An 18161-nucleotide genomic window follows, 5' to 3' on the forward strand; every position below is an offset into this window, starting at 1 on the left:
CTGACCTAGAGGCAGGAGGTCAGATGATGAAAAAGGTTCCATCCAACATAAATCATGTCATTTAGCTACAGGGAAAACAACGTCTGGGGATAAAAGTGAAGGAAACTATTTATAGTGAGCGAGTGATGGGACTTGGGGCAGACTGGCCCCACAGATCTGGTAAAATACTGCTATTACTCCTCTTACACGGCAGGAGCAGCTTTTATATGCACACATCATTGCAAATCTCCTTTTGTGAGAAAGCTGGAGCAGGGCACAGGCAGGAGAAAGGATTTGTGATTCCAGGGACAAGCCAGGCTGTGCACAGGCTTGTAAAGTGTGGGGCTGTGGGTGGTACGAGCCAAGCAACAGAAATCTTTACAATAAAAGACCTGGCATAAAGGAGGTTTCTTTTACCTTCTTCGTCATCTTCTGAATCGCTGTAACTCTTATCTTCAATAAACCCAGAGCTGGCAGAGCTTCCCGTGCTGGCTACGCTCTCCAGGCGCCTCTTGATCAGTTCAGTCAAATCACTGTTGGACTCATCCAGACTTTTCTCTGCTTGGTCAGAGTTTTCCTGCGACTAGAAATGGTATAAACCTGATTTTTAGCTTTGGATGAAGCAGTGCCTGCGGATTCAATGGCACAGGGAGACAGTGTCCTCTGAAGATAAGCTCAAACCAGGTTTGAATGTGATGTTTCCTGAATAGCACAGCTAATGAAGCCTGGTTTCCCATTTATCAATACAGAACCCCCCTATGTTACTGCTAGCAATATTCCACCATAAAATTAGCAGGAAGGTGGCTGGGGGAGACTGACAGATCAGTAGAGAGATACTGTAATTTTTGGGGAGGGTTTATCTTTTCCTAGTTCAGTTAATACCAGTTTTTCACTATGACATTGTTGCTCCCTTTGTGCTGGGTAGTATCTCACAAGTAATTCCTGCTCTCTCGCAAATGCACTGGAGTGCTTGGGTATTTGCAACTAATTCCTTAGGAGGTGCTAGGAAAGAAGAGGATGTGAAGGAGATCCTATAGGGAAAAAGGGCTCCTTTTCTTGCTCATGCAGTTTGAAATGTAGTGAGGCAATCAAGTGCCTATCTAAATGCCAGACTGTCTCAGTGCCAATGTGGAAAAGAATCCAAGTTGTGGTCAGTGGTTGTCAACCCTCTGCCTTGTGGCCATGAGAATCCTGCTGGGTTTTTACCTTGTATGCAATGAAATCCCCTCGTTTCCCTCTGAGATAGTTGGACAGATTTCCATATTTGCAGTATTCTACTATGACCATCAAAGGACCTACAAAGACAGTGAAAGTCAAATGAGTTTTGAAGCACTGCAAAGCACTTAGCCTCACAAATGCTCTTCAAAGTAAGTAAACGCTGTCACTCCTATTATACAGAGGAGTAAATTTGGTAACAGAGAAGTGACACTGCAGAAGCACACAGTCAGTAGTGGGTACAGAGAGGAGGGAATACAGAACTCAGTTTTCCCCATTAGGTGGTAACAGTGGAAAAGCCTGAGAAGTCCTATCAATATCTTCCTTTCTCATTTCTGTGCAAACTGCTGTAGAGTTCAGTGCAATTGCTGCTTTTATCCAACTATGCATATGTTTAAGATGCTTTTATGTTTTGGTATGTTCTGTTAGGCAAGGGAGAAGCTGCATTCTATACCTTTAGCATAATCACTGTGCTTTATAACTATCACATGTAAGATAAAGTGAAACAATGGGACTAGAATGCATATAAACATGTATTATTATCAATCCTAAGCGATCAGACTTCTATGTCCAGGAAACTTGTCCTGTTTGGAAAGTCTGTGCTTCAGACTGAGGAGTGTGAACTTGAAAGGAGAAAAGTGCTGAGAGCTGCACTTGGATGTTGGGAAGGAGGCAGCTGAGCAGTGCTTCTGCTTGGCTCTGTCAGAAGGGTTTGTGCTGCAGCCTGCCCCTTGTCTGGGCTGAGGAGTACATACTGAATGAAAAGGCTGAGGGCAGGGCTCTGAGGAGGAGCAGAGGGGTCAAGGAGGGAAGAGTGAACTTAGAGATTGGGGTTGCTGCAGCCTTTCTGAGGCTGGATGATGAGTGCTGTTTTGAAAACAGGTTGTCCCAGTGAAAGGGAGGCGGTGAATTGCAGCAGTCTTAACCAATTGCTTGCTGATAATACATTGGGCACTTAACTTTGGTTAAGAACTATTGACCTCTTAGTAATGCTGCCACTTTTTAGGCACCTCTTTGTATTAAGCTATTTCATTGACTTGACAGGAGAGAAGAATCACCAGCATTTGTAATGCTACTTCCTCTCTACTCACAGTCCCAAGCAAAGGCTACTTGCTTGTGCATCCTAATGTTCAGACCCTCCTCCTAAAGCTGGCCACCTTCCCATGGGCTCTGCAGTGCTATAGCAGCTCCTGTGAGTTCCCTCTCCATGGCTCCCAGGTTACAGCAGCATCTGTGGTTGCTGGTTGCTGACTGCTTCTGAGGAGCTGGGAGTATCCTGCTGGAGGGAAGATCTCTTTCCTGGCATCCCACCACATCCACCTCACTGAGGTTTTCTTTTTTTCCACTGTGACTGGTGAAGTTTGGGAACTTCTTTGGGAAAATGATAGCTTTGGAGTCTCAGATGACAGCAGATGTGTGCACCAGCTCTCTCACTCTTTCCCCTTCATTTCTTTTATTCTGTTGGTTTTCTGGTTTGGTTTGGTTTTCCTCAGCTCTCCTAAATTTGTCATTTGGGAATTGTTAGAAGGTTTATTGTAAGCAGTAAAGAGGCATCTTTGAGAGCTGTTACCCTGAAGTTAAATCACAGTATAATAAGAGACAAGGATGCTTTGTATGGCAGTATGGGAAGGGATGTTTTAGTGACAAAGGTCCAAGATTTATGGAATCCTTTGTTTAAGTCTGCACTTTGGAGCAGATTCTTTGTATGATGTAGAGCCAGTGGTGTCAGCTCAGCCCCTTGGCAGCCCTTGCTGTTGCTGCAGTCAGCTTTGGTCTGCTTCAGGTTTCCTGTCTACTGCACAAGAAACGCCCGCGTCTGCCCAGCAAGAGTGAAGTGCTTGGGGAAGGAGGAGGCCTCAAGTAAGTGTGTGCTCAGCCTGGTGCATCCTCCTCATAAGGCTGGAGAGAAGAGGGAGAAGAACCTTTGAAACGCTCCTTAGTGCCTGATGTGGAGGAACTGGAGACCAAACTGCCATTAAGGATGCTGCCTCCCTTCAGACCATAATGCATTTTGTAAGCAAGTTTACAAAGGACAGAGAAAAGGAAAACAGAGAAGTGACACCACTGACTGGGAGAAGATGTTCCAAACCTATTGATGAGATGGGGCCGTATTCTGCAGTAGCAGAAGCTCTTCTAGGAGCGTAGGGGTAGAAATGTTCATGTTTGCATTAACTGGATGTGCATGACAGTTGGACTCCACCACAGATACATCCAAACACCATTGTAGCTGCAAAGTGTTTCTTCTTTGCTGCTTATTTACTGAGGACTTCTCACCTCCAGCCTTGGTGCAAGCTCCCAGCAGGTTAACTACATTCAGGTGATGGCCTATGTGGATGAGGATCTTCAGTTCAGACATTAAAGCCTTGCATTCATTAGTAGTTGCACATTCTGCTTAAGATAAACAGGAAAAAAATCATCTTTACACAACAGGATATTTTGAACAGGACACAGCCAGATCCTGTTTACACTTGGAAACAAAACCCACCCGGGATCCTTGCAGTATCTTTGCTTTTCAGACTCTCAAACAGATCATAATTCATCCCTTTCATTGTCTGTTGACCTTTATGAAGTGGAGTTACACTTTATCTTTTGGGTGACTCTTCCGTTCTGTGGCATGGGTTATGGAGGGTGAAGTCCTGTAGGAGAACCCTCCCCCCAAATGAGATACCAGAGAGCCTTTGCAAGGACTGAATTCTGCAAGCTCAGCAAAGGAACCACCAACCTCTTCAAGCAAAAACATCACACAGAACGTGTTCCTCCATCTCTGAGAGTGATGTGCAGTCTACCATTACTTCTCTACAATACCTCAGAATATGTTTTTCCACAGTAGTGAGCAACACTCCGCTGTAGGGGATGGAGGAATCCAACACATCTGTAAGTTGGGTCCCAAAATGTACTGTAGAATGTACAGCGTTACTGAGCCTCACCGTGGGAGATCTCATCCACCCAAGAAATACATTTCCCAGCAAAGCAGAAGGGTCCATAGTTGTGTGTGAACCCTGAACATGACATTGGTCAGCCAGCGATACTGTAGTTTCATTCTCTTTGGCTGCCAAAGCTAAGGAAGACACCCTCAGACAAGGACGTTGTTCAGATGCTGCCTTGTTTCCTCCACCTTATTCCAAAGCTTTCCTGATGTATTTTAACAAAAGGGCTGTGTCCTGTTTCCTCTGGTTTTGCCTTTGCATCATGTGTGACAAATATAACCTCTTTCTGTGTTTGTAGACTTCTCCATAAACACATCTTTCACCAAACTGTGTCAGAAAGAAGGAGCTACTCCAAGCCCACAGTGTTTGCAGCTGGGTGTGTACACGGGTGGTTTTACTCCTGATTTACCCTGGCATGTGCTGGAACATGCCTGGCAAAATCCAGACAGGACAGCCTCTGGAAGTTTTTCAGATAATCTTGCACATTAACTTTTAGCCTTCACCCCAGAGCTATACCAGCCTGCTTCACGGAAGTGACAGATAGTGCTGGAATTACAGAAGTGCAGACAGCTCCAGAGCCTCTTTTTTCTTTCCTGAATGCATTGACTCACACTAGAGAATCTTCATCCAGGAATGTGATGAATTATGGGCATGTTAGTTGGGAGGCACGGATTAGAGCAGGAGGCTGCTGCCTCAGCTCGAGGAGGAAGGTGTAAAATGATGAGGGAACTGTCAAATAGTTTGTTGGATATGTGCAGGATGGTAGAGCTGACATGAGGATCAGTTGGGAAGCACAGTGTGGAAGTGAATGAAACCCCTGGGCTATCCATGGCAGCAAGTTTTGAATGGAGAAGGGAGTGTCTGGATCAGGGGCTTGTAGGGTATTTCAGGGATCTGGAGATGGTCATGGAACAGAAGAAACCACAGGAGGAGAGAAGATGATCTGAAGATCCACTGACTAATGCAGAGGAGAAGGACCACGTTCAGAGGAGGTCCAGACAGGTGGTGAATGGATGGGTTTGAGCTTTGAGAGAGATGGAAGGTAGCAGAGCACCATGAGGCAGCCAGCAACAGAAGGCAAGTTCCATGAGAGAGGTTCCTGACTCATGGCATTGCAGGGTTAATACTGTCATGCAGCAGCAATGCAGAGCAGTGTGGCTGTGAAAAGCTCCATGTGAGCATGCATTGTACCTCTGAAAACATCCAAGTGAACGGTTAAAAACCTCCAACCCGTGAGGCAGTGTAGGGCTGATGCATTTATTCATTAACTGTCTGCTGAGGCTTTGTATGTAGATGTTACAGGAAAGAGAAGTCTCCAGGTTCCCTCATTCCCCACCATGGAATGGTAAAAGCTTTCCTTAATTTCAATAATTGCAAGCGTCTCTAATTCACTCCCTTGGCATTGCTTTTTCCAACCCCTTGAACTGTTCTACATCTGGAAGGGCTGTGATCAAAGGCTTGGATCCAATTGCAGACTATCTAATGTAATTACATTCTGTAATCTGTTTCCCTCCTCACCCCACAGACCTGGAAGCTGCTGTTTTCCTCCTCTAGGAATACAAGACTTAATGAGCAGCACAGCATGGAGCCCGCTCGTTGTTCCCTATACCTTAACATCCACTGTATAATGACTAATTGCTCCCCCCTGACAAACCCACTCCCTCCTGAACACAATGAGCTTGGGCCTGGTTTGGAGCTGAGAACTGGAAACCTCATTGCCCACAGGTTCCCTGAGGAATCTCGGGTGAATCTCAGAGGGATATATGTACCTTTAAGCATTTTTACGGCAACTGTTTTGCAGGTTGAAGATTTATCAATGCCAAAAGCAGACGCTTCCACCACCTTCCCAAAAGCACCATGACCCAGTGTTTTACCTAGAGAAGCAAGAGTCAAGAGTGAGCTAAGGGGGACTTGACAGTCTGCATCAGATTAAGAGGGAATCATGCATTCTCAGCTCTGCAAGACACACAAGGCTCCAGTGCCCAGGCACAACGTAGACGTAGACCGATAGTCAACGGAAGCCTGTATCACATATTTGCAGCATATGGATATAACCAGTGTGATTTATATCCATATGGCTTTAATGCAATACAGTATGTGATAGAACAGAGTAGAATAAATCAATCTGCATTCAGCTGAAGGCAAGGCTGAATGCATACATGTGGCTTAAGGGTAAAAACATTACGTGTAGTCATCCTGAAGGCCAGGAAAGTCAGAGTCTGGGTTAAACATAGAATTGTGGAACCCTCATCTCTCATAAACCACAGTCTGGAGAGGTAGCCAGCTAAGCCATTCAGGCGGTCAGAACCCTTTAGCCCTTCACTTACTGACATTTATTTGACATAAAAGCTATACCAAATGGAATTGAAGATGATAATCTTTATTTTCCCTTTCATTTAAAGCTTCATGCCTGTGTTACCCAGTGTGCTCTGAGGGCTCTGCCCCAAAATGCAGCAGAGTACACGGGGCATCATGGTCTCTTTTTTGGTTCTAGTTTGACCCTGTGCCCCACCATCATCTCAGTTATTGTTATTTTTGTCTGTCTTCCTCCTTGTTCCATGTTTTCCAGCTAAAGCACCAAGAGCACACACAAATACAGATAGATTCCCTACACTCATCATTGCACACAGATGTTGGTGTTTCTCTATACAAACACAACCTGTTTTTTACATCTGCTTGCTCCATCATCCTGTGAGCTGAGCTGTTGTATGAAACTTGGTTCATTTCTTCGTGATGGCTCTTTTACAACTCAAAGCCAAGTGCAAATGATGGGTAAGGAATTGATTGTTTGGTGAATTGATAGATTCCTTCAAAACAAAAGTCACTGGAAGCCTGTCACCTTTCACGTTGACTGTTCTTTCCCTTTTCCTCTATGGATGTGAAGCCATACTTTTGGCAGGAACAGTACCTGAAGGTATCTTCCTTCCCTGCCAAGAGTTTGGCTTCATTTCTCCAAGGAAGAAAAGGAGGTGATAGCTATTTTGAAAGTGACAGCATCTTTGCTTTCTTACCAAATCCCTTGTTTCCTCCCCCATTAAGGATGATCCTGAATCCTGTGACTCACTGCCAGTCCCCCCCCCCCCCGGACAGTAGTACGTGGGCACTAACTGATAGGCTGCTTCCTGGGTTATCCAACAGATCCGTTGAAATAGGGGAGCCTTAGGAACCATCACTCTTCACAGTAATAATCCCCCAAGCACTCACCCAGCCGCAGTCTGTCTCTTGGGAACTCCCATTTACTGCTGTCATAGGGAAGACGGTCACACTGTTCGTCAAGAGGCATTTCCTCTGGATCCATTATAATTGACAGGTATCCTGTTTTAATATCTGTGGCATCAGGCTAAAAACAGGGAGGGGAGAAATTACAGTATTTACCCTGCAGTTCTAATGGGAGAGAGTTGCTGGCTGGGAGCATCCTGCATTCCAGGCTGAGCTCTGAAATGTATTGGAAACCATGAATGCACCACTTCAGCTTCCTGCCTCTCTTATTTTTATGCCTGAGAAATAAATGTTTATGTATGTCTGCCACTCATGGCTGTTGGGAAGAGTCACTGATTGATGGTGGTAAACACCCTGAGCACACAAAATCCGTCACTGTCTTCTACCTGTGTCTGTTAAAGGAAATCAGTGTTTTCTTTTGGGAACTGCATTTCCTGGTGCACTAGGGAGCGTCCGGGCATTTTTATTGTGTTGGTGAGAATCAGTCTTAATTCTCCATTGTTATCCACTTCATGGCTATTGCTTCTTACCATTTAAAATGGATCAAAAGCTGGTGAAAGCTGCTACTTCTAGTGAGAAGTTGTGACTTGGTGGGTCCTGTGAGCAGACTTTTACAGGGAAAAGTGTAATAGGAAATTCACTGTTGTCACAACTCTGTTAAACTGAGATCAAGGGGGAAAACATTAATGTAATCACTGTATTTGCAATAGAAGGGGAAGTTTTACCCAAGTATTGGGGATCAGCACTGGGACTGTGTTTTGGTGAGTTACAGAGCAGAGGCTGTGGTTGCTTTTCTGTTTGCTGTTTGTTTTAGGAAAACCTGACCTAAATTCCTTGGAACTTTTCTTTTTTGAGTCATAAAAGGGGGGTGAAAGAATAGCGACTTGGAGACAAAATAAGTGTGGTTTGAGCTCATCTCTAGAGCAAACATCCCAGGATTTTTCTTTAAACAGGACCCCCTTTAATACCCATGTTTCCTAGACAAGTGCTGAAATCAAACCCTCATTTTAGGGGATTCTGGATTTGCTTTTTGTTTCCTAATCTTGCAAGCCAGTTTGGCTCATAAGGAGGGAGGAGCCTGGTTTAATGGTGCTGTGGAAGTGGTAGGAATCTCACAAGTGTGAGTGATCTCTTGAGAACTCAGAGGACTGTCAGCAGAAATCTTGGACTGAAACTTTACAGGAGCATTTTGCACACTTTTTCCACCATCTGTCCCAGCCAGTCATCCCCAAACCCTGATGCTTCATCTGAAGCCCAGTCCCAACCCCTTTCTGCAGTATGGAACCTCTCTTACTTTTCTCAGCTTCCGAATGAAGAGAGTGAGAAGAAGCCAGAAGAGAGTAGCAGCCAGACCAGTGCAGACCAGAATGATAACTTCAATGTTGGATTTCTCCTCAGAACCTGTAGGTTAAATGTACAACCAAATCTAAATGCAGCCAAAGTCCATGACTGGGGCATAGTTCTCCTCATTCCCACACAATCCATGTGTTTCACCTTAACTTAGACCTCACCTTGTATCTTAATGAAGGCTGATGTGCTGTCCTGGCCCATGTCGTTGGATGCTTTGCATTCATAGAGCCCTTCATCATCCTTTTTCACTCGCTCAATGACCAGGGTATTATTTTCCATGGAAATTCCTGTTGGAAGGGATTGCAGTCACTATTATCACAGTAACTTACATGCCTATGAATGCTTTTAGGAGACAGGGAACTGAAAGTCAGCTCCCATCCAAGCAGGCCTGGTACGTGCTGTTGTCAGGAGGTATTTGAATGCTGTGCTCCTCATTGTAGTCAGGCAGCTGCCCTTCCCTGACACTTTTTTCTCCTCAATACCTGTGTAAATCCTTCGAGGATCATTTAACCAACAGCAAATGTGGCTGTAAGTTTGTTATGAGCAAAGAGCCTGAGAAAGCTTCTAGGGAAGAGATGGGAAGATGGGGTTTCTGATGGCAACAAGATGAACTGGGAAAAAAGGGAACTCGGTGAAATGATTGGAGAAAGCCAGTGCCTTGGAGGGCTGTAGGGAGTTATGGGAATACTGACATGTGGAACACAGAAATCAGGTTATGCACATCCCGGGAAAAATCACTGTGTGAAGTCCTGTATTCACAGGGAGCCGGGGCTAGAGGTGGAGTTTGACTGGATGGGACCTATATGAGGCTTTTCTACATTCAATTTTCCTCATTCATTTTCCACATTTAATTTTTCCTCATTTATGGTACAAAACTGAGAGATCGTCTTGAAACAGAGATATTTGGGGCAGAAATAGGGAAGCAGGTCAGGCTTTGAATCCAGAAGAGAAGGACATTTTGAGTTTCTGGGTGTTCTGCCCATGAATCCTGTTGTTAACAAGAGTACTGCACGGCACTCACCATGCTCTGTGCTGAAATACTTACCCTGAGGTGGTTTTTCCCAATATTTTATTTATGTTTCCATTGGTTGGATGAGTTACATGCTTGTCCCTCCAGAATTATTTATAGAATTTCAGTAGCTATAAAGAGTTTCTCTGAGAACAGCCTGATGTGAATTATGGATGATCCGAGACTTCCTACCTAGTCCAAGATGCAAAATTAAAGTCACAGGAGCAGCTGCTGGCATGGGATTCTCCATGATTTATAGGAGATCTTGGGACAGAGAGCTGAGGCCTAGGGAAGGGAGTCCATTCTCCCTGTCCTGCTCTCTACCAGCTGAGCTGGGAGCCCCTTCCCATCACTGTGCCATAAGGAGACAAGGACAGGGTGTGTAACATGCCATGGGATGCCCTGGGCTGGCTGGTGGGTGCTGACCACAACATGCACCCATATATTCTGATCTGACAGTCGAGGCCTGTGTTTCTGGACCCACCTGGCAAGCAGGTACACTCTGCATCTTGGTTTTGTACGCAAGTGGTTGTCACAGAGCAGGCTGAAGAGCAGCACACTGTACTGCTTGGTGTACTAATGCCATGCTAATGCATGCACACTACCTAGCTGACTGCAGACACGAATGCTGCAGAAGGCAACCTGCATAAGCACACAGTGGGTTGCAGCAACTGGCAGCTTTGACCTCAAAGTCCAAGTTGGAGACTGCTGCAGTGGTCTGATAGGTTTGGATTTGTGTATGTGTTTCCTGAGGTTGGGTACATGATCCTGACTCATGGCTGACCCATGAGCCATGCTCAGGGTAGCCACAGAATTGTAGGTCCTACGCTTGCGAGTCTGTTATCCTATGTTATATACCATATCAGTGTGCTTGGGGAGCAAGCCCTCACCTGATGCTGCTGAAATGGGGTAGCCATTCTTCCTCCACGTGATCTGAGGTTCTGGTGTCCCGCCGACTTTGCACTCCAGAATGATCTTGCCGCTGATGTTAACCTCCAGGTCTGTGAGGTTCTGTATCACGTACGGTGCTGCCTTTGCTACAGTGACAAGGGAAAACAGGGCACAGTGAGGCTTGAGAAGGCACTTCCCTCAGCTCTGCCATCTCCTCTCCTTTAGCATTGCACGTGGCCTCTCTGGGCTGGAAGTGGCAAAGATTTGGTTGACGAGTGGTGGCAAAAAGCCCCCAGAAGATTATGGGAGGAGTGGGTGAGTGTATTTGGTCTGTTTCCAAACTGACTAAGCTTAGATTCAGATTCAGCTCGAACTTCCTTGAGTTTCTCATCCTCTGAAGAGAACAGAGGACAGTGAGTGGGTTGAGCAAATGCAGAGTGAATACAAAAAAAAAGAGAGGAGGAGGCAAAGAGGAAACAGTTCTAAGAATTCTGTGTCCTCCATCATGAGTGCAGTTACCTGCTTACTGCAAAGCACATTAACCTCCACGTTCTGTTCATTTACAAAAGGTACAGGAAAGCAGTGAATAAAATCACAAGCACAGCATAAAGCCAGATATAACCTGCAATAAGGACAGTAGCTGGTGGTGTTAGTGCATTTAAAAGACCTTCTTTGCATGGGGTAAGGAGGGCTGGGGTGGAGGGGCATTTCCGCACATGTTTTCCAGCAGAATTGCCTCTCTGATGTGCCAGACAAATAACAGACCCCAGTAATCCTCAGAGGAATGTGATGAAGGTTCCAGTTCTCCCATGGATGTATTCCCAGCTGAGCTGTGCTTTTCCCATAGCCATCATGTGGAGGTGTTTGTGTAGGTGGAAATTTGACTAAATGAGTAAAAATATCTGCCAGGGGAGAGAAAAGTGAATTGCCTGAACGCAGAGAGCAGAGAGCACAGTGTCTCCCGTCAGAGCATGGACCAAACCAAGCCCCAGCCCTCTGCAATACCAGGGGGAGATTCTTCCCTTTCTCCACACCTCAGGAAGAGGCAGGTACTCATCCCATTTCCTACGCATTTGGATATCAGAGCTGTGCTGTAGGTGAGCATCTCCCCCTGTGCCAGAGTGGTGTGGGATGCACAGGGCAGGAGACCGGATGGGAAGTGTGCTCCTGTGCTTCAACAGGGACAAAGCCAGCACAGCACATCCTGGTTTACACCCAAGTGACAAGTGCTTGTGGCAGCATAGCTGTCCTTTCAGTGCTTCATCAGCCATTGATGTAAGTGGAGAAGCAAATTTGAAAATCACTGTCTGAAAATGCAGCTTCTGATGGACTCTGTCTCCTGCTCCCTGGCTTGCTGCTGCTCGTTGCAGTTCCACTGCAGTTCTGTGCTTTGGGAATTTTCTTCACTGTTGGAAGATACCCAATAAATTCACCCATTCCAGCAGCACTTGTTCTTCTGAGGAGGCTTAGGAGGCTTAGAGCCACTCACTCACTCTCTTCACTATGAAGCAGAAGAAACTTCACTGATTCTCAGTGAGTTCTACTGTGTCCTGCCCTTTATAGTTACATAGCTAAAGAAATAGGCTTCAGGACCTGTAGTGTTACTGGTTTTATGAAAATAAAAGAGTTAGGGGGGGTGGACATAAGTAAGAAAATATTGTTATGACAAAGAAGTGCTTCCCTCTTACCCAGACTAAATGGTACCTGTCACTTATTATATACTTGGACAGTGACATTTGTGATTAAATCTGCTGGGTTCAAATCTATTTTGGTGTCTGGCAGCTGCAAGTGGGTGGACTCTTCCACCAAAGTCATACAGATCTGGGGTGACAGTCGCAAGTGATAGAGTTGTGCTGTTAGTAATGTGGTGGGGGATGCTTTCCTCTTGAATCAACACTGTATCTGCATCCAGCATGGTGTTAGGAAGATAAAATGCAGCTGAATTCACCTTTGTGTGTAAGGGAAATATTTTGTACAAACCCAGCAGTGGCTGGATGAGTAATATGTGTGAATCCACATGCAGTGATGTTTGAAAGGCATCAAAGGGAGCAGCAGATGCAGCAGAACCCCACCACGTCCCATTGCCACCTTCCACTGGCAGGACGTACCTCTGACGAGGAGCTGAGTGTGCTGTTCCAGCGTGTCGGTGCTGTTGTGCTGGTTCTGGGCTCTGCATCTGTAGAGGCCACTCTGTTCCTTGGTGACGTTAGTGATGACCAGTGTCAACGAAATGGAATAGTTACTGGTGCTCCTGATGAGGGAGTTGGCGGGAGCCGCCTCAGAGGAGGGGGAATACCAGCCCAGGTGGCTGTAGATGTACTTGGAGGCCCGGCAGGTCAGCTGGACGTTGTTCCCCACGATGGTTGTCACTTGCGGGGCTGTTTGCAACCCAAATGGCACATCTGGAAGGGAAAAAAACATCTTTACAGTCATGTCACGACTGAGGACATCCCTGGTTGCAACCTGATGGTCAAATGTCAAAGACCAGCAGGCATGGAATGAGCCAGTTTTAATGGGACTTGTGTGAATCGGGTACCTCTCACATCCCAGGGCTGACCTGTGGTAGTCCAGCCCTCAGTAGTGTAATCATTACATTTGCAAGTAATGAATTGAAAGATTATAAATAGAAGCAGTTAATGGTCTAAGAGAGTTTAATCAAGAGAGATTTCTGTCCAGGTAGACAAATGTGTTCGTGAGCTCTTCCCTTTCTATCTGCAATCAGTGCTTGAAGTTATAATTGCATAAGAATAAAGAAACCTGTTCCCATGTCTCAGAAGTAACACTCTCTTTTCTTCACCACTGAACAATCTTCCCAATTCTCTCTTACTCCAGCTATGCCAAGATTTATTTTCATCATATGTGCCTTGGTGGATACTTACCTGATCACTGACTGGATTAACGGATCCAGTGACATATAAGACCTTGAGGCCTTTATATTTAGCAGAGAAATACTTTGAGGCATGAGTCCCATCTACCCAGAGCCTGGCCTACAGACACAGTCCTATCACTGCATTAGCCACCAGAGACTCACAATTAAGTTGTGACTGAAAGATATTCTTTTCCCTTTTTATTCTGCTAGTTTCCATCATCTGTCCACCCAGTAGGCTTGAATGAAAGTGCATTGAGAACCACAGTGACCTGGAGTTATTCTTCTGGCCAGGATTTTCAAGCAGCTGAGAGTCCTGAGGAACCCCTGATGAAGTTAGGGTGGGAGACCTGCTCTGGACCTTCTGAACATGAACAATGTTTGCAATAGATCTGATAGATCATTGCTTCAATACCAAGCTGTTAGTAAGATGCTTTCTTAAGCTGGGATGAAACGGATGGTACTTTGAGAAGGACAGAAGTTCAAGGGGAGCATGAATGCATTGCACTTGCAATTGGACAAATTCCACATGGGAGCTGGAATCTGGCCAGGGGCTCACACTGCAAACTCTTGCAAGAAGTTCTGCTGAAGCTACAGTTGAGCATAAATAGCAAAGCTGGTGAAATAACTGATCTGTCTTATAATAAACCATAGATTATATAAAATAGAGAGCCCTGAAGGAGCTTTCAGATACGATTAAAAGTCTCTCTTCTTCACAAGTCATCTGGAATAGAACCAATGAGCTTTGCTTCATGGTTTTTAAAGACTGGCATCAGAAATGCTTTATGAAAGATCCAAAAAGGGAAGAGACCCCTCAGGCCACAGCTGTGGAAACTGTTATTTTTCTTTTCATGGAATTTCAGTTTACTTTATGCAGTGTTTTGTTAGGCTCAGTTCTCTTGCTTAGTGCTAGCTGTACGCTCAAACTGACTTGTGTGGTACATCCATTCCTCACAACAGATGTCCTGTGGTTCCAACATGTCAAGATGATGCTTATCATACAGGGGCAGAAGTCTGAGGCCAGCAGAGCTTCTTTAAACAGGAAGAATTAAAGAGGAAACACGGGATGTGGCACGTGCAACATCTCAGCATCTCCCCTCAATCTGTGAGACCAAAATAGGGAAGAAGCACCCTCGTAATGTGCCTTTTTCTTAGCTTCTCCTCTCAGCATTTGCTACTTGCTCCAGCAGGAGTTACAGTGCTAAGGTAGATGGATCTTTAGTTAGCTCAGTCCTTCAGTAAGCTCAGTGGTGTGGGAGACCTGAGATCCCCTCCACCCTGCATTCTCTGATCCTACGTGCTGGGTCTCAGTGGAAGTACAAAGGGGTTCCTGGTAAAGCAGTGGGTAGGAGTCTGGTCGCATCACCAGGGCAAGCCAGCCTTTGGCTGTAAGCAGTGGGGCTGGCAGCCCCATTTGCCCCTGCTTCTGCCTCTCAGGAAGCTTTTTCTGCAGGTGAATTTCTACTTCCAACTCCTGCAGCCTCATTTGTTCTGCAGGGATTGAAATACTGCGTCTCTGGGGACAGGCACTGGCTTGTGTGTGGCGTCAGTGCAGAGGGGTTTTGACCAACTTCACATTCCGGGAGCAGAGGGCTGCCTTGTTTTTCCTTTCATTCTTTCTAGTGACATTTTTTATTTAGCATTCTGAATATTTTTAGCTGGAACCTGTGCTATTCTCTTCCATCTTGTAGCCTTTCAAGAAGCTCTTCCAGCTCCAATAGAATATTCATTGATTTTCATTACAGTGGAAGGAAAAGAGTGAGAAAAAAAAAGGCTCTCCTGCTCTCCTCTCTCTTTTCTCCTCCTACCCAGATTATCTGGGGAGTAGCTGCAGCTTTCAGAGCACATTAGAAGTCAGTTCATCTCTTTGACTACTTTGCTTACACAATCTTGAACCTGAGCAGTGATTAACTTCCTCTCTCTGAACAGATACAGTGTTTTATAAGCCTCCTAAGAAGTTGGCTAGAAGAATGCACCATGGGGCCTTTTTGCTTTTATCAGCAGTCACCAAACATTTGTCTTTCATATTGTATTACAGTGTAGTAGCCGCGAATCTCACTCTCAGCCGTGCGGGATTCCAGGGCAGAATAGGGAAATAAGCCACTGCGGGAAGGTAAGAAGTCAGCATAAATCAAAGCAAAGTCTGGCTCCATTTGTATTTACAAGGAATTAATTGTTTTTAATTTCCTGTGCTTTGCACAATAATGGCTGTAACTCAAAACTTCTGCTCCTTCCCAAATCCCATCCCTGGGCCTGGCAGGATGGGGGTTTGCCATCAGGCCTGTGCATATAGGGAGGGTGAGAAGAAGAAAGGGTCAGCCCTGCCACTGGAGACAGCACAGAGCTTTTCATAAAGCCTCTGAACATGTCAGGAGTATGCAAATTAAGAGTGGCAAGCAGTCGTACAACAGCCCAGTTCATGCATTGTTCTGGTATCTAAGAGCTGATTTTTATCTCGTGTTTGAAGTATAACGCTTTCTTTCGGGTAGAAATCTTTAACTCCATTTTACAGAGTAGTTTTGCAATCAGATAAGCCCATGAAAAAGGGCTTTTGTTATAATTTGTTATTCTTATCATAATTCATTTATATCCCAAGAACATTCAGAGGTTTCATCTGGGTGGGATCCCATTTTGTCATATGCAGTACAGTCATACAAAAGCTATAATTTGATTTACTGTGAACCTACGGTAATATAGAGTTGCCCTTTCCAAGGTACAGGCCAGAGATTAGAAGGTAAATTATACTTGTTCATGGCAGAGAATGCCTCCAGGAGACATCAGGTCAGCTTTACACTGCCCTGGGAAGGTTACAGTCTGACAGGAATGTCCTTTGGTGTGTTAGTGGGTGGTGGGCAGTGATGTGAGACAGTTCTGAGTAGCTGATGGCTGTGACAAAATGTCATCTGCCTTAGATGGTTGCACTCCTGTCAAGACTGTGATACTCAGAAGAGGCCAGAGACAGGTTCTGCTTCCACAAGGAACAGTAACGAGGATTTACACAAAACAAAACCACTGGAATTCTTCCCTGTGAGGGTGCTGAGGCGCTGGCACAGGGTGCCCAGAGAAGCTGTGGCTGCCCCATCCCTGGCAGTGTTCAAGGCCAGGTTGGACACAGGGGCTTGGAGCAAGCTGCTCTAGTGGAAGGTGTCCCTGCCTGTGGCAGGGGTTGGAACTGGGTGAGCTTTAAGGTCCTTTCCAGCCTAAACCACTCTGTGATCCTCTAGGATTCTATGAATAAAGGCCAGGGCAGAGTGGATAACACTACTACTGCACTGCCTTGGGAGTTTCTGGTGCCATGAAGGGTTTTAGAAGAGCTTCAGTGGGACATTGACTGTCAGGACATCTGCAGAAGGAGCTCAGAAAGGCTTCAGGGCTGGATGATAAGATTTCTCATCATGTTGGACCCCTTATATGGTTTGGTTTGAGCGTGATCTCAAACCCTGCTGACCCTTCACTGAAATGAATTCTGCTAGCAAAGGAATGGTTTAAAAATAGACCCCAGTGCTATTTGTGGTGTCCGTGGGAGTTTGTGTGGGGGCTCTGCACTGCAAGAACAAAATGGCTGTTGACATTATCCCACTGGGATAAATACATGTTTCTGAGATGAGAACACGAGGCTGAAGCAAGGCATGTCCCAGAAAGCAGGTGCAGCCCAGACAGCATCTATGGAGTTTCCATGTGTCCCTCTGCTGTGTTCTGACCATTCAACCCTGACTTAGTGGAACAGGTTTTGAGGGAAAAAGAGAGTTTAGCTCTGTGTCACCTTCAGATTTCTTACCAGGGAGAAGTTAATTGAGCCCAGTTCATCCAGGACATTTGAAAGCAGCTCAGGATCCACCAGCTTGTTTGCTGGTAGGAGGTAATGGGAGATCAGGTCTTTCAAATCCACCAGTTGCTGCATTAGTTGTGGAGCCCCACAGCCAGCAGCTGCTTGGCAGAGAACAGAGCTCTGTGAAGTGCTGCAGACATTTGCTAGACATTGTCCCAAAAGCCCACACGTTGTTTGTGTGCTCTCAGGCTCCAGCTCAGCCTTTATCTCAGCTTCCAGCTTCACCCTGCATCCATTTAACCAGCAGTTGTAAAGTGGCCTGCTTAGGGCATTATGCTGTTTGGTGCCTCGCAAACATTCCCTCCGTGTCCCTCCAGCACTGAGAGCAGAGGAAGCTCCTGGTGAGAGTAACCCAGTGGTCGCTTTGCCTCCTCCAAGTGCACCCAGCAGAAGACAAGTGCTTGTTTCCCACCCGGAAGGCAGACATGGAGCAGCAGCTCTTACAGCAGCCCGGCTGCTCATTGGAGCAACATGCATTACTCAGCAGAGGACCATCACATAAAGGCGCCCAGCAGCAGGTCACTCTGCTGCTGTTTTCCCCTGCATCACGACCTACTTTAGGATCCGAATGGCCACATTTAGAAAGATTGCATTTCTTTCTAATCCACAAACACCACTATTTTTAAACACAGCACTTTTATAAGTCTGTCATGCTCATTCAGCATCTGCCTCTTCCCCAGAATGGCACAGACTGCCAGTCTTTTCTTCACAGGCAAGAATAGCTCTGTCTTGCCAAGCCCTGTTCACCTTCTGGTGTGTTTTGGTGGAAACATTTCCACCATAACCACTGTCAGTAATTTTGTCCAGTGATTCATTTCCTTCATCATCAGAATTTTATGATTAAAGCAGTTGGGTCTCAAAACATTGCTAGATTGA

General features: G+C 45.7%; 1 protein-coding gene across 2 annotated transcripts in view; it reads right to left on the bottom strand.

Annotated features, from left to right (window-relative positions):
- Nucleotides 1–18161, bottom strand: part of LOC134174816 (vascular endothelial growth factor receptor kdr-like) — a 121961-nt gene that overhangs the window by 20782 nt on the left and 83018 nt on the right. The window contains exons 13-21 of one of the 2 annotated variants that reach the window (XM_062640092.1): nucleotides 12699–12992; nucleotides 10590–10736; nucleotides 8852–8977; nucleotides 8635–8741; nucleotides 7326–7461; nucleotides 5891–5995; nucleotides 3469–3582; nucleotides 1186–1274; nucleotides 397–562 (exon numbers count right to left, since the gene is read on the bottom strand). In XM_062640092.1, the coding sequence (XP_062496076.1) occupies nucleotides 397–562; nucleotides 1186–1274; nucleotides 3469–3582; nucleotides 5891–5995; nucleotides 7326–7461; nucleotides 8635–8741; nucleotides 8852–8977; nucleotides 10590–10736; nucleotides 12699–12992 (1284 nt within the window). Of the gene's footprint in view, nucleotides 1–396; nucleotides 563–1185; nucleotides 1275–3468; nucleotides 3586–5890; nucleotides 5996–7325; nucleotides 7462–8634; nucleotides 8742–8851; nucleotides 8978–10589; nucleotides 10737–12698; nucleotides 12993–18161 lie in introns of both variants that reach the window. The other variant, XM_062640091.1, reaches the window with a different exon arrangement.

Source organism: Pezoporus occidentalis, unplaced genomic scaffold (genome assembly GCF_034315485.1).
Source record: "Pezoporus occidentalis ecotype Australia unplaced genomic scaffold, CSIRO_AGI_Poc_V1 ctg63, whole genome shotgun sequence".
Taxonomy (NCBI): Eukaryota; Metazoa; Chordata; class Aves; order Psittaciformes; family Psittacidae; genus Pezoporus; species Pezoporus occidentalis.